Consider the following 26,573-nt stretch of genomic DNA (forward strand, 5'->3'; position numbering starts at 1 on the left):
TGTGAAAGGGAGAGATGTGCAAAGATGCAGAGCACTTGAATTTAGCCTTAGCCTTTTCCTTACAGGGTCCAGAAATATGAATTTAATTGACAACTTTCTGACATCATTTTAAACATTACCGTCGGAGTGCTCTTATGACCAATGCCATGCACCCTATGAAATGAAGGCTGCACTAAACTTTTGGTCAGATTGGACCATTCTCGGCACATTTGGGTGTCTTAAAAGATGAAACTTCAGCAGGAGGTATCGCTAAAACAGGCATCCAGTACTCCTAGAAGTTACCGTATCAAATAATGCAGAATTCGTGCTGTGATCGACTTGGGCACATTACCTTTGAATGAGGGCAGCCGGGAAAACCTAGGAGCTTCTCTTGAGCTGTCTGATTCTAGCATTTATGTTCTAGCATTTGTGCTGACTTGGCAATGCTTCGAACAACAGCTCTTGCTCAGGAGAGCATATTGTTCTGCATATGGTGTGTGAATACTATCAAGAACAAGTTCATTTTTCCCTGCAACGGGCTTCTTTTCTCCAATAGCGTTTTGACAGTATAATTAACATTACGAGAAAGCCTTCCCATTGTGTAGATTCTTCACTGTCACAAAAGCATGCAGTTGCTTTCGAACCGACCTTCCGCAGAAGTTTGAATAGCAGTCTGATCTATTCCTTGTTGAACACCGCCCACGGGCCGCTCCTATTCATTAATGTACAATCATCTGAAACACTGCAGATTTGTGTATAACGAATTACAAATACTGTACAAAAGCACAAGAAGGCTCCAGTGTCAATTCAAGAAGCATGAGAATCAGCTTTCATACAAAGTTAATTGCAATGCTGCTGCAAAGTGTTCAAGTTGCTCTAGTGCCCATGATGCAATGTCGAAAGAATGTCTAAAGGTCAGGGATGAAATCAGTATTCTGAAGATGGCTAAAGACGCACATCAAAGCAGTAAGGGCTATCTGCCACCGCAGACACTGTTCATGACACTGGCAGGACCCCAGTGCTGCTCACATAGAAGAATCGACAACTCAAGCCCAGCCTCCACCACTTCCTCATCTGCTTTTGCCTACCAGGAATGAAGAAACACGTGCCTTCTACGAAAATGCAAGGCCCTAAACACACAGAAGGCTCAGTGGCCTTCATTACGATGAAGGCCTGCGAGAACGCCCTTATGTACCGCTCCGACACATAATAAAGAGAATGAAAGGTGGATGATATTGTCATCAATAGTATGCTGAAAAATTTGATGGGCTCATTATACAGGATTCTTTCCAGCCTAAGTACCCTGGCCACTGAGGCTGCCACTCAGCTACTTGGAAGTGTTAGAACTGCTTCCAGTGGTTTTTCTCTAAGTGAGTATGGCGATGATGGTGGAAGAATGGATGCATTAATCGCTTGTGCCATGAAATGCTTGAGGTCTGCGTAGTCGTTTGTCGGATTTCCTACAGGGGGCATTTAAGCACCAATTTGCAGTTATTGTTATCTGTGAGCCTAATATGCATTTTTCTTTCCACATTTTTGGATATGGCCAGATGTGGTCTCAAATCACCAAACCTCAAGCAAAGTGTTAGTTTGTATACGTCACAATCTGGTATACTTCAGACATGATGTCTCATCGCATACTACTAATGATTACATATGCCTTACCATAAAACACAAATCGCACACATTCTCAGTGATTGGAGGAGACGTCCATCCAAAAGTGAAGATCGATTACTTGCGACTGATGCCTGTGCTGCAAGCATTGCATGGTCCGCATATTGTGATTGGTGACTAATGCACACCATCCCCTGTGGAGTAGCACTGTGATGAATTCTCGTCGCAGAAATATGTCCAACTTTGTGTGCAGTTGGCAACTAAATGTGCCCAATGACTGGTCTCCTACACTCGTTTGTGGCATGTCCTACAGCAGTTGTCTTGACCTAACGTATCTATCAAGCAGCCTTCTGTATTCAGCATGCCGGTTGACAGATGTAGAGACTTGGGATAGTGACTACCTCCCAACTTGCATTCTGTTTAGCTCGCCCCGCTGCTCAGCCTCGCATTGCATATTTCAAACAGACTGGATTTTATTTAAGATGTCTGTCGATACCAGCTGTCAGTGCATGACATCTCCATCTGAAATTGAGGACATCATTGCTTCTACCCTGCGGGACAAAACCAGACAAGTTAATGTACCGAGGCCCAGATTATCAGTTCACACACAATATGAGGCCCTTTGTGTAATCTGTCGCCACGCGGAATGGCAATACAAAATGACGAAGTCACACTCAGACCTTTCGGACAGTCTCCGAGCTCAATGACATGTTCTTTGACATTTCAACAAGCTAGATAGACAGCGTTGGAGGACATTCTGTGGATCCTTAGACCCAAGACAACCTCTGTCTAAAATCTGGCGGGTCATGCGATGTCCTTAGGCAATTTCACAACAAAGACACTCATTCCGTTTCGTGGCTTTACATCAACGCCAGACCGAATTGGAGGTAGCAGAGGACTACTGTAAACTTGTCGGGACATATCGGGGACAAGTCTAATACAATGACTTCATCTCTTGTCACCATAGCGCCCCCGCCACCTGATAAGTGACTCGAAGTAGCTGCAAGAGCTTGATACTGCAATTTCTGTTCCTGACGCTCATCGGCACCAGGACCTGACGGATTCGTATATGCTGCACTGTGCCATCTTGGCACAGAAGCACGACGGTATCCTTTGATCTTTTTATAATACCGTGTGGAAGTCGGAAAATATTCCAGGTAGTTGGAAATGCAGTCTCATTGTAGCACTGCTTAAAACAGGGAAGTGCCCTAGGGAGCTTTCCTCCTACAGACCGATCACCTTAGTCAGCACCAATTAGTAAAGTAATGGAAAGAATGGTCTTGTCAAGGGTGGAGTGGTTCCTCGAGAGCAACAATTGGTTTCTTGGTTTTATGACTGTATTCAGAGGAGGCTGTTCTTCCATTTACGGTGTTGTCGACTTGATTTCCACTGTTGAACAGGAAAGAAGTCGCTGCCGGTTAGTTGGAGGTGTTTTTCTGGATATTAAGGGCACATATGACAACATACTCCATTATGCAATCCTTGATGCGCCTGAGGATGCAGAAGTCTGTGGCCATGGATCTGTATGCATGGATCTCAGTGGCTGCACCGCGTAGGTGTTGACAAGTGATGGCGATACCGGCTAGTACAATACAGTACATGGTGTTCCACAAGGGGGCACTTTCAGTCCAACTCTCTTCAATGTTATGTTGATTGGCCTTTCACCTGAACTTCCAAACACAGTGAAGATTAGCGCATGTGCGGATGACATATGCACATGCGCATCTGAAGCCACCCATTCCCAAATGCGTTCTAGGCTTCAATGTGCAGTGACTGATGCCGTAGTATGTAGCATCAGGGCCAGCAGCTCTCGACAGAAAAATGTTCCATGATTGCATTCACGCAAAAATGAATGACCGTGTATGCCATAATCGTTAACGGAACAGCGGAACTTGCAGTAGCACATCACAGATTCCTTGGTTAGTCGTAGAACGGAGGCTACCTTGGTCAAGACACACAGCTGCACTGAAATCAAAGCTGAGGAGTTTCATTTACATCCTTCGTGTAGCTGCAGGAACATGATGGGGCCCCTCTGAGTCATCATTACTCCAACTGTGCGAAGCACTATTTGTAGGGTATATATGGTACAGCATGCCAGTGCTCTCAAGCATGGGACTTAGCTGTGAGCGCACGGTGGACAGCATTCAAGCTCAAGCGTTACACACATCTTTGGGCCTACTATGGTGCACTTCAACCAATAGAACAATAGCACAAGCTCGTTCCTGTACTATTGGTACAAGAACGAGCAATATATACTTGCTTTGCGAGCCTCTTTGAGTGTACCTTTGTGTGTTGACCCATCACAGGTACCATCCTTTGCCATCACTCCCTGCCACCCACCCAGGTTGCAGCTATTGAAGGGCTATGTTAGAATTGGAATCGGAAACAGTTTTTATTTTCCTCAAGGAAAAGCAGACCCCAGGCAAAAAGCTGCTTTTGAGCAGCTTGATGAGGCCTGGGGCCCTACGGGCAGTGGCAACAGCCGCGAAACAGCAGTGTATGTCGTACACCCGTACGAGGAAAAAAAATCTGAATCAGAATATTCTACCATCAAAATTTCTTCTCGCCTGTATTCCGAGAACCAGGCACGTACCCAGGGGGGGCCCGGGGGGGCCCGGACCCCCCCCGAAATCAAGTGGCATACCCCCCCCCCCCCTCCCCACCCACGCCACCACTCCTCACACATTCCTAAAGCGCCGCCAGATTAATGTTGAGACTTGGCAGCTGTTCATCGGTCAGCCTTATGCTGCCTTTTTCACTCCTTTTAGATGGCGGTAGTTATAGGCATCTCTTGTAATGTGAAGGACAGTTTTCTCATAGATTCCGCACCCGCGCGATTAACTCGAGATGCGTTCAGTTGTCACCATCTATTCAAACGTCACGTGCATAGCTGTTGCTTTTGTTAGTTCAACCTTCTTTGTTTAGGATGATCCTGGGACCAGGAGAGGGATGCGGCTGTTACTCAGCTGGTTTGTACTCTCATGGAACGAGTTGCGGCCGGAGAAAACGCCGATTGCGTTTAACTTTTCCCTTTGCCTCATTATTTCCTTGAGTTACGGCTCGCCGCGACGCTGGCAGATGCCCGCAACCATATACACGTGATATATGGGAGATACACGTGAGATACGGTGGGAAATAAAATGATGTGAAAGAGCGTCTATCATGAAACCCTGCAATAACCCTTAAACCCATAAGCAAGATGACTGTCGCCCGTTACCTCGTCTGTTTTTCCTTAATTGTATAGCACTTTTCGTGCAAAATTGGAAACTGGAAACAATAATCGCAAGGAGTTGAGAAATTAAGCGATCTACTAAGGGAGAGAGCCAACGTAACAACCAAACTGCAAGCAAAAGCGAATAATAAAAATGTTAACCGTTGTTTATGAGAATACTTATGGATCAACATCTGTTTATTTAAAAAGGAAGTAGAGAAAACGCCGCCGGAAGTGGAGAATAATTACTTGCTTTGAATAACGCTTCTGCAGTTATCGGTCGAACCGCCTCACGTAGCCACTTCTCTGCCGTTCTTATGTGGGTGTTTTTCTAGCCTTTCTCTGTGAGCGCAGTACGTCTAGAATCGCAGAGTCCTGCGCTCTACGTGGTTGTATGGGACTGGTGGCCGCACAGCGTTACGCAATTCGCGGAACTGTCAAAACTGATCCACAAGGCGAAAATAACTGATATTCGAAACTATAACACGAGAAAGACTGAAGATGCCGTAAAAAATGAACGCAGCCTGAAATCAGTAAAAAAGAAACCTGGCATAGGACAAACCATGATGTATGCACTAAAAGATAATAGGGATAATATCATAAGCAATCTCGAAGATACAGTAAAAGCAGCGGAAAAATTCTAAGCTGACCTGTATACAGTACCCAGAGGAGTCACGATACCTCAATTAGAAACAGTAATGAACAGGATACAGAAACTCTCCTATAACTAGCGATGAGGTCAGAAGGGCCCTGCAAGACATGAAACGATGAAGAGCGGGAGGAGAAGGTGGAATAACAGTCCATTTAATCAAAGATGGAGGAGACATAATGCTTGGAAAACTGGCGGCTCTTTATACGAAGTGTATATCGACTGCAAGGGTCCCAGAAAACTGGAAGAATGCAGACATTATACTGATCCACAAAAAAGGAGACGTTAAAGAATTGAAAAATTATAGGACCATTAGCTTGCTCCCAGTATTGTACAAGATATTTACCAAAATAATCTCCAATAGAATAAGGGCAACACTGGATTTTGTCAACCAAGGTAACAGGCTGGCTTCAGGAAGAGATACCTTACAATGGATCACATCCATGTCATCAATCAGGTTATCGCGAAATCTGCAGAGTACAATGAGCCTCTCTATGTGGTTTATACTGATTACGAAAATGCATTGTATTCAGTAGAGATACCAGCAGTCTAGAGGCACTACGTAATCAAGGACTACAGAACGCTTACGTAAAAAGCTTGAAAAATATTGCTACTTGCGTGTGGTATTTGTTTGTTTGAATGAGGTGCGTGGGCGCCATCACTCCAGAAAAGAGGAGGAAGAACGAACTGGGCTCGCGCTGTGAATCTAACCGGTCACCGCTGCAACCGTTATTGTAAATACAATCTGTAAATAGTTTCTCGTCTTACCGGCTCGTCCTTCGCGTAAGAATATATACAGAGGTTCTACAGCTACCTTAATTCTACACAAGAAAAGCAGGGAGATACCATAGGGAAATGGGTCAGACAGGGAGACACAATTTCTCCAAAGCTATTCACTGCGTGCTTAGAAGAATTCAAGCTGTTAAACTGGGAAGGCTTAGGAGTAAAGATCGATGGCAAATATCTCAGCAACCTTCGGTTTGCCGATGACATTGTTCTATTCAACAACAATGCAGACGAGTTACAACAAATGATTGGAGACCTTAACAGAGAGATTGTAAGAGTGGGGTTGAATAATAATATGCAGAAGATGAAGATAATGATAAATAGCCGGGCAAAGGAACAAGAGATCAGGATCGCCAGTCGGCCACTAGAGACTGTGAAGGAGTACGTTTACCTATGTCAATTAATCACAGGGAACCCTGATCATGAGAAGGAAATTCACAGAAGAATAAAAATAGGTTGGATCGCATACGGCAGACATTGCCAGTTCCTGACTGGAAGCTTACCATTATTATTGAAAAGTAAGGTTTGCAATCGGTGCATTTTGCCAGCGCTGACATATGGCGCAGAGATTTGAGAATGAGTTAAGGACCGCGCAAGGAGCGATCGAACGAAGATTTCTAGGCATAACGTTAAGAGAGAGAAAGAGAGCGGTTTGGATCAGAGAGCGAACGGGTATAGACGATATTCTAATTGACATCAAGAGGAAAAAATGTAGCTGGGCAGGTCATGTAATGCGCCGGTTAGTTAACCGTTGGACCATTAGGGTTACAGAATGGGCATCAAGAGAAGGAAAACGCAATCGAGGACGACAAAACACTAAGTGGAGCGATGAAATTAGGAAATTCACGGGCGCTAGTTGGAATCGGTTGGCGCAGGACAGGGGTAAATGGAGATCGCAGGGAGAGGCCTTCGTCCTGCAGTGGACATAAAACAGGATGATGCTGCTGCTGCTGCTGATGATGATGATGATGATGATGATGGAGGTGGTGGGCCCCCCCGAAAAAAAATCCTGGGTACGTGCCTGCCGAGAACGCCTTCATGGGTCCTGCCTAAACTTTTCGTTACACTGTAGATACCTGGAATTGTAGAAAGTCATCCGTTCCATCCATGGACTTCAAGCAACTGACCCTGTTCTACATATATACAAAGTAGGCGATACTGTGCATGTAGATACTGGTAGATCTGTCGCACCATATGCCTCTACAGCAGCCTTTGTTATCCCACATATGATCATCGCTCGGCAGTTTAAACTAGACCATAGGTTAAGACCAACTGCCGCAGAATTTTTTGCAACCCAGGAGGCACTTCGATTTCTCTCCGAGGAGCCTTCTTGCGCATGGACGATATTCTGCAATTCCAAGCCAGCTCTTCAAAATATTGACTGCGTCCTCAGACGGGGCCAGTGTTATTCAATAGCTCTAGAAATTACAGAGCTGCTTGACCATGCAAACAGAAATGGCCATGATATCTCCTTTCAGTGGATACCTGCATGCTGTGGCATGATAGAGACAGGCAGATGCTGAAGAGAAAGCTGCTTTAAATAATGCTTCTGAAGTATTCATTGTGTTCTCACAAACAGGCACAAACACCTTACTTCGTTGCATAATACACACTGGAAGCATTGGAACCAGCCAGATCGACGACACAAGCAAGTGCATAAATGGGACCCAGAAATGACATTCTGTATGCCTCACAAGCTCAAAAGAAGCGAAACGAGCATGGTGCACTGGATTCGATTTGTGTCGCATTCACCAAACGTTATAGACATCTTGTAGGTTGCAGTGATATTAGCCCAAATTGTGACTACTGTCAGGCGCCAGAAACACTTGATCACATATTTTGCGTTTGTACGAAGTACATGCAAGAACAGAGACTGGTCTCTTCCATTGCAAACGTCAATGAGAAGTTGTCAGACAAGTTTCTTTTTGGTCCTTGGCCTAATGCAAACAGCGCAGCTGATTACAAGTGCTGCCATAGCCTTTCTAAAAGCCACTGGACTAGACTCGCGTCTTCAGAGATGCCACAATGTTGTGAACTTGTATTTATGCACCTCCTCCTCATATCATCATCATCATCATTATAATCATCGGCCCTTTTTCTCCCTGTCCCTTTTCCCCAGTGTAGAGTAGCAGGCCAGAGCAAGCTATAGCTCAGGCTGACCTCTGCCTTTCTGTAAATAAAATTTTCTCTCTCTGTCTCTTCTTACAGAGATAAGCACAATAATTGAGTATGAGGAGGCTTGTGGATCTCCCAACAATGGCACTTCTTGCTTCGAGATCCTGAAGAATTCTGAAGAATAAAGATAATAATTACGTACTTACGGAATAAGCTGACTATCGTCTGCTAATGCTTGGCCGCGGCCACCTGCGTATGAATTGAACTGTAGCCACTGTGCTTATTGGTGTTGTAGCTGTCGAGTCCCGCTAATTTAGACTCGTTTTGAACACTCCACTAGCCTTGAACCACACGAAACTTGTGGCCAGACCATGCGCACGCTTGCCAATATGCATTCACTCTTGGCCACTCCTGGTTGTACGCCTTGGCAGACTTCGTTTTGTATTGAGCATATTGTAGCACTTCAGTATGTGTAAGTTGGATGCGGCTACTATCCATCGGTCAAGGTGCTGCAGGACAAAGCTGGCCCGTACCACGTAGCATGGCCAGACTGAAGCATATGAGCGTGAGCTTGCGCTCAAGTCCCATCATGCACAAAGCAAATGCTGCAGCCTACCACGTAGCGTAGATACTGTCGCTGCCACGAGGCGCTGCGATGAGTCTGCTGACTGAGCGCACTGCGGCTTGCTGAGGGAGGACAACTGCGTTTGGCGCTTCATAGATGTCAAAATCAGAAGTAGTGGTGCCTATGTAAAGATCCAAAATCAAATTTGAATTGCGCACCACAGTGACCTTCAGTAGGCGGAGCGTTGTGGCACTAGCTTCCGCAGTGCAAGTAGTTAAGAAGAAGCGGAAGCACCGCGTAGGGAACGTTTGATTGTCAATAACTCTGCTTCTGCTAAATGCATTGAAGTACTCTTTGCGGCAAAGTATTTCTGAAATAGTGTATTTTAACTTCAAATGCATTTCTCGACTGAGATAGAAAGTGGTTCGACGCCCCTTAAACCACCAAAGATTAGGCTGCAATTTTATGCGTATAGGATAGGTTGTGACTAACATGTCTTCAGATAAAACGTTAAAACATGCAAGCACGAAAATGAAGCCCAATTGTGATAGTAAGGAAAGAGTTGATACCCATATGAACCTCCCTGTAGGTTCAGAGCATTTCAGCATGCTCAAAATACTTTCAGGGCTCCCCTTCCATGCACTTTGTTGTGGGTGCGTGCCTGTCCCGCTACCTCCGCACTTTCTTCTTTTTTTTTATCTAGTTACACTTCTTGTATTCAGTGCTTTAAAGATTTTGTCCATTTATTGACTGTGATTACAGAAAAATTTGCCTTTTATTTTTTATTCGTTAGATACTGCCAGCTACCTTTTGGCAGCAGTGGTGGGAGCGGGTATGTAAAATGAAAACAGGAGAAAATATACAGCAGCGACATTGATGCTGACAGAATATATCGAAAAGAAATTGAGTCGCCAAGGGTACACTGCACTGCAGTGTAGCCTTGTGCCTGACTTTCTGCATTTCTGCAAGCTTGGAAACTCTTTCGCTTGCTCTCTATACAGTTCTAATCTGCAGGGCTTGGTAGGTAGTTTTCAGCTTGTGTGCTGTTGTACCTTCTACATCATAGAAATGTGCCTTTCTCAACAGGTGAAAGGCCTCCGCTACCAGGTGCTTTACCAGGGCAAGACACAGTTCCTCTGCTCAGATGTTTGTTTCAAGACTTTTCGGAGCAAGCAGAAGCTGGCCCCAAAGAAACCAGCAGAGCGTGACCGGTGTGCTGCGTGCCAGAAAGAACACACTGACGGCACAGGCTACTACTCGTCTTTTGGACCTTGCAAACCACTTTGTTCTGCTGATTGCTTGGAGAAGCACCAAAAGGTAAACTGACTTTTCGAAAGAAAGTTTTTCAATCATTTGATAATGTGCTCTAATTGAAATTTATTTGCAACCACTTGTGATACCCAAATCTTTAGGCACATGAGCAGCTTCAAAAAAACCATGACTCGCAGAATCACATCACTGCATATAGCTTCATTTGTTTAGTTTGTAATGAGGTCTGTGGTTCTAGATACCAAAGGTTGGTGCACATGAGTTAACCTGTTTTATTTTAACCTATTCAAGACAGGTTCACGAGATGAGAGAGACGAAGTAATCAACAGCAGGGAAGTAAGGGATGTCTCATGCTAGAGCCTGAGATACATTGTTTGACTGCTGTTTATGGGTGTACGAATATCGCAAACTTTCGAATAACGAATTGAATAATGTTCTATTTGATTTGCTTCTGAAACCATTCAATTCGTATTCGATTCGGTCTCTACAATCATTATTAGCACACCCCCTGCTGTTGATTATTTTATGTAAATTGTCAAAGCAACCTTGTAAGTCAGGGTAACTAGCCAGGAAACAGAGTCATTGAGTTCAGTTGCGACTGTGGTGAGGGAAATTGACAATGGATAAGAAAATGAAACAGTGGGGTTATGATTAATAGAGACATGTGCCCAACAGACACAAACAGAAGACAAATACTGTATGCGTCTTTTGTGCTTGTCTCTCTGCACTTGCATTCATTTTATACCACCAAGAAGTTCTCAACAGTATGCACAATGCCAATGCAATTCAATGCTTTCAGTCGCAGCGCCCTAAGAGGATATGTGCACAATGCCAGCAGTGCGTGGAAGCCACTGAGCAGAAGCCAACGTTTCTTGTCTGGGAGACCATGGAGTTCTGTGCTGAGGAATGTCTGCGCAAGTACCAGAGTGCCAACGGCTCACACTGCTCTCACTGTCGGTCGACCGTCAACCAGCTATCGCTGGGAAAGTACTGTGTGCGTTTTGGCGCCGATATCCGGCAGTTTTGCTCGGGCAAGTGCCTTGAGGAATTCAAGAGGGGCCTCAAGGTATGTGCCCTTGGTTCTAATTATCCATTACGCTTGGCCCTAACAGGTTTCTTTGACTGCTTTTCATTTCAATGAGCTGATTTTCTACCAGATGGTTGGATTGCAGTACAAACTTCCCAACCATTGAGCTGCCACAGGAGCCATCCTTTTGTACACATTTGTTGGGTATTTGTGTATACTGCCATTTCACCCAAATATACTGCGTGCCTTTTTGAGAGAAAATGGGTCTGGAAATTGCCCTTACGTTACCAAGACCGCAGCATTGGTGAAAGCCATCAAATTAAGCGTCGATGGCGACAGCTTGTTTTTGTGAAGGTTGCTGTATCTGGAGCAGTATGCTCAGTCAGTCACTTCCAGAGATACTACATATCAATTTTGAGAGATATTGTGTGACTCCGCGCTGTAGCCATCAAATGTGTTTCTGTTGCTACGCCTAGCCCGCTATCTGCACACAGTGCCAGGAACGCTGTCGGTCACATACTTGGAAAAGTCCAGTCCAGAGTCGCGTAAAATCTCACAGAAGTGATAGTGGTCTCTCTAAAAGTGATTGCTCGAGAATACTGCTCTTGTATGCTTGGTACTTGTGGCCAGTGAAGCTCAAATGGCACTGACAGCACACCACGTTCATTATGAAAGCTCATTAAAAGGAAATCTTGTGAAGCAGGGGTGGGAATACTGTGCCAATTGCATCATTTTGATACTCAAGCAAATCGCCGCACCAAATTGCACCTAAAGAAGAAAAATGACCAAAATTGTGCCATAGCGCTGCGTTGACTGTCAGCAGATTTTCAGTGTCGGTACAATGTGACAGAGTCCCCGACAGTTGGCAGACCGAAATCGGTGTCAGGTTGGCCTAGTGTGATGAGCAGTCAGCATTCTCCAGGCGCGCTTCTTGTGGCGAAGGACGGTGGTCTATCGTGCTAGTCGGATTCGGCGCTGAAGCATGACGTTTGTGTGCTACTTCATAAGGATCTTAATTCTGAGCACACACGCGAGCTAAAATCCTATGTTCCATCTTGCTCAGTTCTTCAAAAGACGAGATCGGAAATCAGAAGCGCACGCTTGGCTACAGCAACACGAACCATGTATCACATGTAAAAGCGTCATTTCGTTTTAGATGCGCTTGGTTTTGTTTTTAGTCAAATACTAAAGCAGTTGTACAGGAAACTGCGAAAACACCATGCGTTTATGGCAGAAATACTTTAACACATTGGAAAAGATTAATCGCAGGAACATAGACTTAATAAACAAAGTAATACTTTCTCGTTCCTACGGCCGCACTTGTCGTCTGCCTCCCACTAGTGCCGGCATATAATAGCTATCGCACTCACCTATCACAGTTTGCTGCATGCTTTCAGTGAATGACTTCATCCGCTTTGAAGATAGAAAAATTCTGATAAAAAATGTTCCATGGTGTTTTCCGCATTACTACTTCATGATTAGATGCTGTGGCCTGTAAGCGTTCCATTGCACTAAAGAAAGTGGGTACCATGAAAATTGGTTGTCAGCCCCTTTAACACTTGTTTAATGCTTCAGAATGTAAGGTGTTGTAATTGTTACCCCACTTATTTAATTAAAATTTCCATGCTACAGACTGCTCCAAATTAGGATTTGTCTGCTACAATTTGCGCCAGAATGAAATTTCATCTGCTCCATTGCTACAAAATGACTTGAGGTATTCCCACCCCTGGTGAAGGTAACTATTCTTTTTTTTTTATGAATGTAGGGCATGTAGCATTCAGGTGTACTTTTATTTTATTACTTTACCTGCAAAAAATTGGTGCGCATTTAATCAGGTAAATACGGTAGATGTGTCCCTAGGAGTGTTAGCCATGTTGCATATTGAACATGTCATGTTGAACATGTAATTAATAACGCTAATCTCATGCTTACATTTCTACGCTGAAATGTTTCATCCGTTCTCTCCGATTTAAAGATTAAATTGTACATAACTCTTGTTAGATCAAAATTAGAATATGCTTGCTCTATTTGGGATCCATGTAGCTCCGCATTAATCACCGCCCTTGAATCCATTCAGAGCCGCGCTGCTCGATATGTGCTCTCTAATTACTCAAGCGTTGCTTCAATGAAAGCTTATTTTGGCCTACTGATGCTTAATTCATGCTGCAAATGCTTCCGTTTAAACCTCTATCACAAAATTTTTTACACTAACCCAACACTTAAAAATTATCTTTTCCTTCCCCCAGATTGCGTCTTCTCATGAATCGATCATAAACTCAAGGTTAAAATTCTGTTATGCTGCACTAACACTTGCCGTGCCTCTTTTTTGCCGCAAACAAGCAGTGACTGGAACCGCCTTCCCGCCTCCGTTGCTGCAGCCGAAGACCTTGCTGCCTTCAAAGTTGCGATTAACAATTTATTATTAGAACACTTCTCTCTGTAATGCCCTCGGGCCCTGAGAGTATGAAAACAAATAATTAAAAATTAATAAATGCCACTCACGACCATGGTGGCGAATGTGTAACATCCTTTCATCTGGATTCAAGTGCAAGACGACATTAGCCCTGTTAAAAAACCTCTTATCTGCAATGTAAAAAGCAAGGAAGAGGTTCTTTTTTCTTTTCGTGTTTCTCTTTAGACTGCATGGCTGTTTCTACATTCTGTAAGTCCCCTTGTTGTCCAAAAAGCTGTTCATTTACTGCAATGTGTTTGGTCTGCAGCAGTCCCCGTAAACATTCATGTGCAGGTGTGCTGCCTGTGTCAGAAGGACCTGACCAAACAGGCGGAAGGCTTCCTGGCGCCTGTCGGAGAGAAAGGTCACTTCAAGGACTTCTGCAGTCAGGAATGCCTCGAGCGGTATGAGCGTATGAATGCATTCAATGCGGGCAACCTGGTGGCTCACAAGTGCTCGGCATGCAGCACTGAATCGACTACCAAGTACCAGGTGGGTGCTTTGCAAGTGTCTTTCTTTTAGTAATGCTGTGTGGAACAGCTGCAAAGCTGCAGGGACATGACAAGATGCTCACCCACAGCCGTCATGGCTAACATTTGTGCATCACATGAAGAAGAGAGTTTGTGTGTATATTTTATACTAATCACCTTAAACTAGTCTCAAAGTTTTTATAGTCTTTGTGCCAGCGGAATGCTCGTTATTGCAGTACACTATCTTTAAGACAAGTTTGAAGAGACCTTGTAAGTATTTTTGCTTACCCTAAGTCCAGCTTACAGCCTCAATTTCAAGGGAGACTGCAAGGAAACTGTTCAACTCATTAGGGAATTGATCACAAATATGTAGATATATGTTGAAGGGAAGCCTGCAATGTTGAGGCTGAAAACATAGCCTTGAGCTTTTTTATAATGAATGAAGCCACCTTTCCTGATAGAATATGTACTGTATAAGTGAAGAGCTATTTTGGAGGTTGTAAATAATTATTGGAAAAGGCGCTAATGATGTGAGCCTGGTTGGTTCAGCATAGAACACATTCTGAGCTCTTGTTTCAGTTCTGATGTGTGGGCTGGATCATAAGTGCACTGAACGTAACATACTGTATAGAGAGACACAGTGTAAAGGTAAACCAGCATTTCTTATTGTTCACTTTTTTGGTGTGTCACTTGCTGTGCTTAAAGATGCCCTCCAGCACTATTTTGGCTGTAAAGTATCTTGCCTCATTATCTTGTTTCATATGTTGCTTCATCTGTTGTTTCAATATATCACTTCATATACGTTGCAAAGCACACACATATGAAACCCACCAAAAGAGCATTTAACTTGTGTCATATTCTGTCTATGACTTTCGAACCTCTTCCTTCTGCTTTACACACCTACCCGTCCTGCATTGCCTATGACATACAGTCAGTTCGGTGAACTGCTTTCATTATCAGGTGCTGCATTAGGATTCAGCAGCTTTCCTATGTAAGTTCAGGCTGAAATTATTGCATTGTGATATACAGTGGACTCTCATTACAACGGACCCTGATAATCCGGAAAAAAACTGTGCGTTTTATCCGAAATCCGTAATATCAGAAACCCCTCACTTCCGAAACATTGGTCACTATGTGTAACAAAGCTATTGTAAAGAGCATGTGACGAACATCTAAAGTAAAAAATAAGTAAAAAAAGTTGCACTTTCACCCGAGAGGTGAAGCATTGATTGCGATAGTAATTTAGTAGACAGCTATGTGAAGTAAGGATAGTAGTTTTATTGGCCTTATAGGTTGTAAACATTCGCTTACTAACTAAATCAACAAGCACGGTGTCACGGAAAGTTGCTGTGAATACATTGGAGGGAGGAAGCGCAGTAGAAGCAGCGAGCGAATTGACCTTCATGCTGTCGCTCGCTTCAACGTGAACTAGACGTCGAAAGCACGGCGCATACAAAGCTACCGGCACTGGGCATACTTTGGCCACATCGCAGATCGCTTTCAAGATATGGCGTATGCGCAGCCGTGCCATAAGCAGCAGCTGCCGGAGTAAAATCGCCCCCTCTCCCTCGCTCCCCCCCCCCCCTTGATGTGTGTCATGTGCGAAAGAAGACAGCGCGCTGCTGCCCCGCCTTCCTCCCTCACGCATGCAATATTGAGCCGCGATCGTCAGCTGGCCCTCGCAAGTCAGTTGTCAGCCCGTGTAGACACACCAAGAGTCAGTTTTATCTCCCAATTTTGGCGAAAATTGTCACTAATTTCGTCCACTGTAGCCGATAGTCCATTGGAGTGCGGTCTGTTAAATGCGAACTTCGTTGCATTAATAAGATAGGTAGAGCAAACTAAGGTTGACATATGGTTCGATATATCCAAAAGTCTGTTGTACGTGGGTCCATTGTAACGTGTGTAGGCTGTATTTTGTTTCCATAAACAAAAGTCAGTGGAGGGACTGTCTTATAGAATATTGTCCACTTGCTTGCAGGTGGACTACAGTGATGCATCCCATCGTCTGTGCAGTGATGCCTGTGTGTCAAAGTTTCGTTATGCAAATAAAATCAAGATGGTTGTTTGTGAAAACTGCCATAAGTTGTATGACAACACAGACGACAAGTCCAGTTCTCTGTACTATGACAACATCTGCCTGCAGTTCTGCACTAAAGCCTGTGTGAACCTGTTTGTGCTGTCTCACAGGAAGATAGTACCCTGTGCGTGGTGCAAGGTGAGTTTCAAGGCTGTCACAGCTTCTGTACTCTACTTGTCTTACAAAATTTCCATCCATGGTGTGCTTATTAACCCTTTGAGGGTCGATTTTTTTTTGCCATATGCGACCGCCCAGGGTCGACTTTTTTTATTGCAGATTCCAATTCTTCTTAGGGACCTATTTCTAAAAAAATTTACTGCAATTTTTCTACGGTGGCCGTAAAGTGAAAAAAATATATTTTGCGTTGGTATATATGTACTCTTCATTTATGAATAACAACAATAAAAAGAAATAAACTTATAAGAATTAAAAATTTGAGGCATTGTTATACACATAGTTCAAGGCCTTGAATGTGTGCACGCGAGAATATTTCGCAAGACTCAAATTTTCCTGCTCGTACATTAATATCGAATATGTGCATCCATAGCGCAATCGAACTGCGTAGGTGCGCGCACTCATGAAAATTGTGTGGTTGTGTGCCCGTCAAAAAAGCACGTGTGACAGACTTCCGCTAATCTTCATCTTATCGCCAACCAGAGGTGTTTTCGCGAGTGTCAAAAATAAAAGCAACGAAAGTGCATGCATGGCGGCATCCATCCTATGCGCACCGCTGTGAGCACTAAACAAGCGAGAAAGAGGCAGTTGCCCTTTGAGCGATTAGTAACGAGATAGCCATCAGTTTTGCAAGTGCAAGAAGCGGAAACCGCCCGCAGAACAAAACCTGAACCGCCGCTCGCCTGCACACGAGCGGCGGTTCAGGTTCAGACACGCAGGAGCAAACTAGTGCTAAAACAAACCATGCAATGACAACCGAGAGAGGGATGCACGAGAAAAAAATTCCCTGTATTCTCACATAGTGGCAGCACATGACAGAAAAGAAAAAGTTATGAAATTGGCGCACTTTTTAAACGTACAGACGGTGCTGTAAATGTACGGCATCGACCATTTTTGGACTTGTTCGCGGCGCCGTATATTTACGTCATTGACCCTCAAAGGGTTAAAACACTTTCAACATAAACGTCTGGTGGCATTCCCTGTCAGTACAGGATTTTGTCTTGTATGCAACAGCAAATCACATTTGAAAAGTTGTAATGCCACTACATCTAAGCTGCACAAATCCAGACAGGATTATTCTTTGATGCTAGGGTTCAGTTGAGCTCTGAGTAGCCTGCAGTATTTAATGAATTGTAGCACAATCATTTAGCCACAGAAGTTGCAACCTACAAATCCATTTTTTGGTACTGTTGAACAGCTAGCACTACTACGAAATTTATTCTGTTGCATTGATGTTTATTAGGACCTGTATCACAGGCTCCTAGAACAGTCCTGCATTGTAGGCTCTTGCCAGTAAGCATTTATGAATGCAGTCAAATCTTGTTAATTCAAGCTCGCTTAATTCGAACTTATGGTTTATTCGAACAGACGTTGCGGTCCCGTCAAAGTTCTGTGTATTCCAATGCGCGAAAATGCCCGGTAATTCGAATGCGCAAGCATTTGCAACGGTTAATTTGAATGTTCAACACTCTGACAATGTTCTCAGCTGGGTGCCAAATCACGAGGTGGTGCCCCCCTCATCAGCATTACTCTGGCCCCTCTACAGAGAAAAAACTTAAGAGACCCTCAACGCCGTGCGCATGGTTCCGTATAAAGTCCAAGGGGGATTACACCGTCACCGTGGGCCCTACACTGTATATGCGAGGGGAGCCAGCCATTGCGGATCAATCTCGCCCACGCGAAAGAGACGGAGCGGGGAGGAAGCGTGCTGTCTCCTATCATGCACGAGGCATCCAACGTTGCGAGGAACCGGGGGGAAAGTGTGTGTGTGTGTGGGGGTGCTCTACTCCGGCTGCAACTGACTGCATGTGACAGCTGTGCGCTGTTGTGAGACAGTATCTTGAGAGCCATCTACGTTGGGGGCAGTCTAAGTGCATCGGTGGCTTGTAGCTTTGTGCATGCTGTGTGTTCTCAGCGCTCGCTTTTCGCTAAAGCGATAGACAGCATGAATGCCACTTCACTTGCTGCTGCTGCCGCATTTCCTCATGCCAGCATTTCAACGGCAAGTTTCCACGGTCATCGAGTGAGATGCGTTCATGTTTGCTTCTGCACGCGTGACACCACTGTTTGTTAATTTAGTTCGTATGCCTATGTTTACAAGTTTATATGGACGATAAAACTACTATCCTAGCTCTGTAAGCTGTCCACTAAATTGTTAGGGCAGTCAATGCTTTGCTTTTCGAGCGAAACTGCAACTTTTTTTTACAATGTTGAGTCTAAACTGATATGTTCTGATGGAAAGGTTGTCAGAGACAGCGTGCCACATCCGATTCTGTACAACAAGATGGACAGGATGTAAAGGCAACACCCAACACCTCATCATCCTTATTTCTTGCATGCGGCAACGCCGCAACAGAAGGGATCACACCAACATGATTATGATCAGCGGCAACGACTTTGCCATCTTCATAAGACATGATGTGTTAAAAATGCAGGACGAAGAACGTAAATGCAGCGCTGATCTGTCAGCAGACGAAGGAAAAAACATGCGAACACACAGAGGGCAGCAGCGGCGGAGGCCCAGTCTCGCTTTGGTCACTCCACTGTGACAGTCTTAGGTGGCAGTAAGGGTGCTTAGTGTGGCTGGGGTAAATGGCGCTATCCATCAAGCTGGCAGGAAAGCGAATCCGCTTCTTTCCCACCCCTTCACCCAGCTGCGCTCCCCTTGACCTGCCTTTTAACTCCCTCACCTTTGATGGTCCCCGTACGCGCGTGCCTCCGCGCCGGCTTAGCCCCCTCTCTGAAGTTTCGTTTTCTGCCATTATCGGGAAGCAAGCGTCGACTGGCACAGGCAGTTTCATGGTCATCGCTCGCTCTGTGCTTATGCGCTGCGATATTTCACGACTCGCATCCTTTGTGCATTGTGCTATGGTGCACAAGTACTTCAAGAAAGGTCCTCTTTTTCATTCAAACAAATTTTCTGGTCCCTTTGAGTTCGAATTATCGAGATTCGACGATAATTTCAACACTAATTGGGAATTCCAATCACTGTCATGTGCAGTCAAGATCATGTTGAGAGTTACGCTTCCATGCGTACCGCACATACTGCTAGCGGTCACCATCAAGTGGTGCCTTGCCTATGGCATCCTATGCCATAGGCAAGGGATGTTCATCATCACGGTCTGTCCATGCTAGGTTGCCACTATGGTTACAGTAGGATAGTGTGTCACGGGGCCAAGTTCACTACAACATTGTGACATTTGATTTTATCACAATGACACGGCACGATGACACTCGACACAATGTGCATTTTTTGTGTCATCGTCAAGGTGCTCATAAACTCGTTTCTAGTCAAAATTTTTGTGTTTCGACTGGCATAGGTGCATTCAGTAGCATTCAGTGGCATGGGTGTGCCCAGGGTGCATTCCGCACTAGCAGTATACAAGACAGCAGTCCTGGAATGATGGAAAGCCCAGAAGTAAAGCTTTACACCAAGTAAAGCAATTGTGTATAACATTGTCGTTATATTTCTAAAAAAATTGCGTTTGGTGACTCTGGCTGTCCAACTTTGCCACTGCACAATGTTCTAGGGTGGGCATGAAAGTATCCTCGTTTGCAGCTTGTGCAAAAATGAATGGGTAAAAGACTGTGCACTACCAGGTTTTGTTACCATTGCTCCACAATAGTAATCTTATTGCCTTCAGGGGCCACTCAATTCTGTCTGTTCAAAATACAGTTATACACTTTCATTGCATCTTAATCATCATTAAAGAGCAGTAGAACAAACTTATGATCTTGAATTTTCCATCTAGTTTTGATGTGTCCAGAAATGTTTTTTATCCTTAACTATCACAGATGCTTGAGGTGCGAAAGTGATATCAGCTATTTCACGTGAATGTTGTTTGGGCAACAGCAGGCCACTTAAGAAATCTGCCTAATGCAAGTCATTACTCAAAAACAAGGAGAGAACCCACTACATTACAGCATGCTGTGTGGTTTGCCTTTATACGAGAACACTCTTTATTTAAACAAAAGCTGCATAGGCAGCTACTTTAGAGTTTTGAGCCCCCATTTACATGGCAACCAACAGTAATGTTGACCTTGCTGTATAGGGTACAATGATACACAATGCCACTGCAAGCATGCAGTCATCTGTTTCGTAACTCTTTTGACTAACACATCATTAATTTTAGAGTACAGGTCCAATCAGACGTGTCTTCATCTGTTTCGTAACTCTTTTGACTAACACATCATTAATTTTAGAGTACAGGTCCAATCAGACGTGTCTTAAGGTGTTTGTGGTGTGTTACAGAAGTTGTCTTCATTAGTACTTCTCACTTATAGCCATTTTCTTGGCATGTACAGTTGTGCACCCAGCACATGGAGGTGTCATTGTGTTATTCATTAGGTGTTATGCAAGTGTAGTGCATGTGGTGAGAGGTCTCTCTGTCGTCATCTCACAGGTGAAGAAGTACAACTTTGACATGATCGAGCGAGTGGAGTCGGCCACAACCAGTCACCTCTTCTGCTCACTGAACTGTGTGAATCTGTTTCGTGTGAACCAGAATGCATCGTCATCACGCATCATTCGCTGCGACTTTTGTTTCAAGATGTTGCCTGCTCAGTACCACCTCACCATGAGTGACGCTTCCATACGCAACTTCTGCTGCTACAAATGCGTCATCACATTCCAAAACCAGTTCAAGAACCTGCCTCTACTGACCACCACATCGCCCACTGTTGCCCAACCCACAGTAGGTGAGCAGTGCATACTGGCTCTTGCTGGAATCTGCTTGTTCATAGAAAATGTGTAGTTCTTCAGAAATTCACAGCTTTTTACCTTTATGTTAGTTTGAATTGGCTCAGAAGAAGGTGCAGAGGTACTAGGAACCACTAAAGGAGCATTTTTAAGCACACAATTTTCATTTGCTTTTGTTTTCACTCTTTAGCTTTATTGAGGTCCAGTGTTCATGGTCATTACTGTCAACTCACACCAATTCTTTAGACATTTCAAAATGATTTTTCTTTGAATTGTCTAAAGTTTAATGCCACATCACAGGGACATTTCAAAAGCCTAGTCTATTTACATGATGATGCGAAGTAGGTGCTGTTAAATATATAGCTGCAATGGTGGTTTTGTCAATAACTTGCTGAGTCTACGAAGTTGTGCAGAGCTCTATAAAAATCTTAAGAGGCGTTTGAGGCAAGCTGTGCTGTAAACGATGCATTCAGAGAAAAATAACAAGCGGTCATTTACCCTGTAAAAATAATGTATTCTCTTGGCATCAACAATGAACATCACTAACGCACCATGACACAAACGTTGCAGCCAGCACCCTCAACATTGCCACAACACTCAAATAAATCTGAGCAGTGAAAATTGTGCAAATGCAGCTATAATGTAACTAAATATATTACTGTGACCTGCAAGGGAACTTGCCTGATGAGGACAAGTCTCCTTTCTAAACTATAATTGTTTGTGTTTCTACAGCTCTTGTCAACAGACTAAATAAGAGTGGGGGGATTGACTTGTACATTCTAGTTCAGTATGTTTGTGGCAATACTAGCTGCTAGGGTAATACGCATGGAGGCATCCATGGTCTGCCGATTTGGACAGCGTTTGAGCTGCGTTTTGGCTGCCAGATGTCCACCAGGATGCTCGTTGGTCATGTTTTGTCTTTAGCATACCACTGTGCAGCAATGTGAGACAATTGTATTGTTGCAGGCAAGAGCCAGACTACCACTGAGACAGGCAGCACGACCACGCCTGTGATTACCAACATACGTTCACTGGCCCCGGTGCCAGTCGTCCCCACTTCTATGCAGGCAGCTTCCGAGATTAGCACTTCGGCAGCAAATGCAGTACGGACACCACCTGCTCTTACGGCTATGCCAAAGGTGGGACACTTCTTGAATTAATGAACCCCTGCATTCATTTTGTACCAAGTTACATTGGAAGAGAGAGTTTTTCTGTCTATATGTATGACACAGTATACTGACTGTATTGTATAAATAGGTAGGCCTGGTGTACTTGACTCTTTTGGCTAAACTGCGAGCTCGTTTGCTCTCAGATTTTGTGCAGAGGAGCACTTTTGCCAGCCTTCATAGAAGTGCTGAGGAACCCCCTCCCCAAGCCTCAGGTCTAGGTGTATGGATAATGTATAAGTCAGCTGGGTATGTGCAGTGTATCGGATCAAAAAATTAAAGCAGTATCGCAGAATCTCATTTCTTTAAATGGATAATCGGTGCATGGCATTATGCCTTTTAGGGTCAGCCTGAAGTTGCCTGCTGTACGGTCGATCCTTGATCACAGATCTTGCAGCTGCAGATGTTATTAAAGAAAAAAATGTCATCACATTCAGGCCTCTGGTCAGGCACATACCCAGGATATATATTTCTTGGGGGGGGGGGGTACCTTCACTAGTACAGATTTGAATAATGCCCACCATTTGCTCTAAAGACATGTAAACCCGCAAGAGAGAAATGAAAAATTTTAAGGACGCTTAAGCTTCGCCTTTAAGAGTGGAACACGATAGCATTCAAAGACCCCCGACTACTTTTCATGCTTTCTGGCAACTGCAGCTTATGTAATCGTAACGTTTACCAGGAAATGCTGATGTCGAATGGTATGCATGAAGGCAATCCTTCTGGTAGAAATGTGGCCTTTTGCGTGGGTTTATCTCCTGTTATTGTTTTGCACTTATAATAGTTCAGTCTGAGAAGAGCTAACATAAAAGATATGAGCTGTCAGCGTTTTTCTTTCATTACATTTGTTTGTGGGCTGCCATTTTCAAAATTCTGAGGAATAACTTTGTAAAGAATGAAAGACAAGGTATGAGCAACTTTGGTGGTAGATGAGTGGTTAGTTATGCGTGGTATTATTTTCGCCAAAGCTGAAGGGTGGGTCTAAAAATTAATCTGCAGAAAACGAAAGTAATGTTTAACAGTCTCGGAAGAAAACAGCAGTTTACGATAGGTAGTGAGGCACTGGTAGTGGTAAGGGAATACATCTACTTAGGTAGTGACTGTGGATCCGGATCATGAGACTGAAATAATCAGAAAAATAAGAATGGGCTGGAGTGCGTTTGGCAGGCATTCTCAGATCATGAACAGCAGGTTGCCATTATCCCTCAAGAGAAAAGTTTATAAAAGCTGTGTCTTACCAGTACTCACGTACGGGGCAGAAACCTGGAGGCTTACAAAAAGGGTTCTACTTAAATTGAGGATGACGCAACGAGCTATGGAAAGAAGAATGATAGGTGTTACGTTAAGGGATAAGAAAAGAGCAGGTTGGGTGAGGGAACAAACGCGAGTTAGTGATATCTTAGTTGAAATCAAGAAAAAGAAATGGGCATGGGCAGGACACGTGATGAGGAGGGAAGATAACCGATGGTCATTAAGGGTGACGAAGTGGATTCCAAGGGAAGAGAAGCGTAGCAGAGGGCGGCAGAAAGTTAGGTGGGCGGATGAGATTAAGAAGTTTGCAGGGACAACATGGCCACAATTAGTACATGGCCGGGGTAGTTGGAGAAGTATGGGAGAGGCCTTTGCCCTGCATTGGGCGTAACCAGGCTGATGATGATGATGATGACACCTCTCAAACTTAAGATAGGGTCCTGCAAAAGTAGATAACTGTGTTTCAACCTCTTTAAGGTGCCTGGCAAAAATTTTGATTAGTCAATGAATTGATGAAAAACACTGAATTGAAAGCGATTAAACAGTTAAAGGCTAAAATGATAAATGATTAATCGTTAATCGAATAAAAACATTAATTGACCATTCCCAGCCATCAGGTCCTCAGGTCGAAGGGCTGCACCAAGTCGCTTTTACAGCAGGCTGCCAGTACAGTGTACTAGAACGGGCAACGCAGCGGGCAGCACTCTCCGCATGGCTCTGGCGACGTCGCCAGTAGCGGCGGCGCTGCAATCGACCACTATTGAAAAGCGGCCAACGAAATGTTTGCATCCACTGCTATGCACCTATATGCTTGGTGAGCGCAGGAGATTTTGTTCCGATTTTTGCCCGAAGCGCATTGTTTAGTTGGTCTATATTCTCTACTTACGATCAGAAAACAAAATTCTTGTTTTTTGCCACAGATCCAAAAGCGGTTTGTGAAATTACTTTAGCACGTCTGTCCTCCTGCTGAAACCTAGCCACGCTGTGAAGAACACGGGCACTTTTGATCATAATTGAGTCCCATCCAGATTAACTTTTCAGCACAAGAGAAAATTATCACTACTATACGTTCGGCAATCAGGATCGAGTTTGTTTAACTCACAGAGCTTGAGGGTGCAGATGACAATCTATACGAGCACAAGTGAATAGATTCGGATCGTACATAATTGCAATCGAGTGACCACAGGACAGGGGAATTATACATAGCTAGTCCTCGCAAGTTCAAAAGTGTAATTTAAGCTGTTACGTAGCACGTTCATTCTCTCCTTTCAACAGTGCATTATAGGTGACGCCTGGGATGAAAACAGAAACTGTGTTAATGAGTAATGTCGAACAGCCAGACTTGTTGCTCCTGACACGAACAGGAATGCTCACGGATTGAAGAAGTCACATACACCCACAGAAGCCATTTATTCTGGAAAAGTCACTGAAATTCAGCTGTAGAAATCAGTCATGTCGTGCCCCCAAAGTAAACACGAATGCGCAGGAGGAGAGGACTAGCACAAGAATTATCCCGGAAGCAACATGGCAGCTTTGCTGAAATGGCAAAGCAGTTCATTCTTGTATTTATGACCATGCTTTGGTGGGCGGTCTAACCCTTTGAGGGTCGATTTTTTTCGCCATATGCGATCACCCAGGGTCGATTTCCTTTATTGCAAATTCTGATTCTTCTTAGGGGCTTATTTCGAAAAAAAATTACCGTAATTTTTCTAGGGTGACCGTGAAGTGAGAAAAAAAATATTTTGCGTTCGTATTAATGGGGTGCGATCGGAGATGGTTGTTCGGTGCGTTCGTTCGCTTACCGGCGCGCGTGATTGGCCTACTCCGCGCCGACGTCGCCAGCCGCGGGGCGCGGCCACGTTTTTGGTGACGTCGAAATGACGACACGCTCCTGTCAGTCATCCTCCCACCGAGCATTTCGTCTGCTAGGCACCGAACCCGACGGGAGCTGGGAAGTTTGGAGCGATCATACGGCTTCGCATGGCGGGTCTGGTGGATTGGATTGGATTCAACCAGCGGCTGCGGCAGGGCATGTTTGTATCCAATCCATAGTTTAATTCGAGAAAATGGCGCTACCGTTGGGAACTTAGGTTGTTGCGTTTGAAGAAATGGCAAAAAGGGAATTCCGGCGTCGTTTTTGTTTCTCGAAACAAATAATTCGTTGGTTGTACAGCGAAATCGACCCCATCATCGGTGCCAGCGAGCCACTGGAATGTTGTCACTGCCTCTTGAAAAGTGCGCCACTCTTCCCGTCATTTCTTTTTCTTTTTTCTTCTCGCTGTGCGCGACACCACCTAGGGACGACGCAAAGAAACTAATAGTTATAAATTGCAGTAGTCGCACGTACAGTGAAACCTCGTTAAAGCATAGTTGACTGGAGCTCAGAAAAAGTACGTACTAAACGGTAGTACTGTTTAACCGAAATAGCATGAGATCGACCACTTACATGTCAAAAACTGAACTCGGAGAGAGTGCGATGAAAGGGGAAAAAACATGCAGTATTTATTCACTTCATGCGACAAAAATGTTATTTTTGTGTGATGCCATGGCTGCAGTGGCGTAGCAAGAGGGGGAGGGGGGGAGGCCGTGGGCCCCGGGTGCAAGGGCCAGTGGAGGGGGTGTCATATATGTCTGAAGACCCCCCCCTTTTTCCGCCGGCTAAAGCCATGAGGGGGGGGGGGGGTGCTGACAGTAGACCTATGGGCCCCGGGTGCCAGACGACCTAGCTACGCCACTGCATGGCGGCCTAGCAGCAACGACAGCAGCCTCAAGCTTGCTGAAGCTGAGCTTTTCAGCCAGCCCCCCTCTTCTCGGCAAACACTCGCATGGCAGATTCCTCGTTGGCATTACATATTCTCCGTGCACGCGCACGGTAGCGCTACAGAAGTCGGTGGGCGCCTTTTTCATTGCGGGCTGCTGTTCTCGCCTCGACGATTGCATTTATGAGGCTGGTCCAGCTTCTGCCACTGTCGGGCCTGAATCGCCCGTGCTGCCACTTTCCGTGTTGTCCTCATCACTGTTGCTAGCCGACACTTTGGTAACAACAGAGGCAACAATGGTGAAAAG

The 26,573-nt window shown here is 44.6% G+C and overlaps 1 protein-coding gene across 3 annotated transcripts in view; it reads left to right on the forward strand.

The window, feature by feature from the left end:
• woc (without children) overlaps nucleotides 1-26,573 on the forward strand; it is a 120,721-nt gene that overhangs the window by 12,047 nt on the left and 82,101 nt on the right. For all 3 annotated transcript variants that reach the window (XM_065434509.2, XM_065434508.2, XM_065434510.2), the window contains exons 5-10: nucleotides 10,006-10,236; nucleotides 10,988-11,254; nucleotides 13,962-14,159; nucleotides 16,119-16,355; nucleotides 20,795-21,089; nucleotides 22,057-22,229. In XM_065434509.2, coding sequence (XP_065290581.2) covers nucleotides 10,006-10,236; nucleotides 10,988-11,254; nucleotides 13,962-14,159; nucleotides 16,119-16,355; nucleotides 20,795-21,089; nucleotides 22,057-22,229 — 1,401 coding nt within the window. The remainder of the gene's footprint in view (nucleotides 1-10,005; nucleotides 10,237-10,987; nucleotides 11,255-13,961; nucleotides 14,160-16,118; nucleotides 16,356-20,794; nucleotides 21,090-22,056; nucleotides 22,230-26,573) is intronic.

Source organism: Dermacentor albipictus, chromosome 5, assembly GCF_038994185.2.
Source record: "Dermacentor albipictus isolate Rhodes 1998 colony chromosome 5, USDA_Dalb.pri_finalv2, whole genome shotgun sequence".
Lineage (NCBI taxonomy): Eukaryota > Metazoa > Arthropoda > Arachnida > Ixodida > Ixodidae > Dermacentor > Dermacentor albipictus.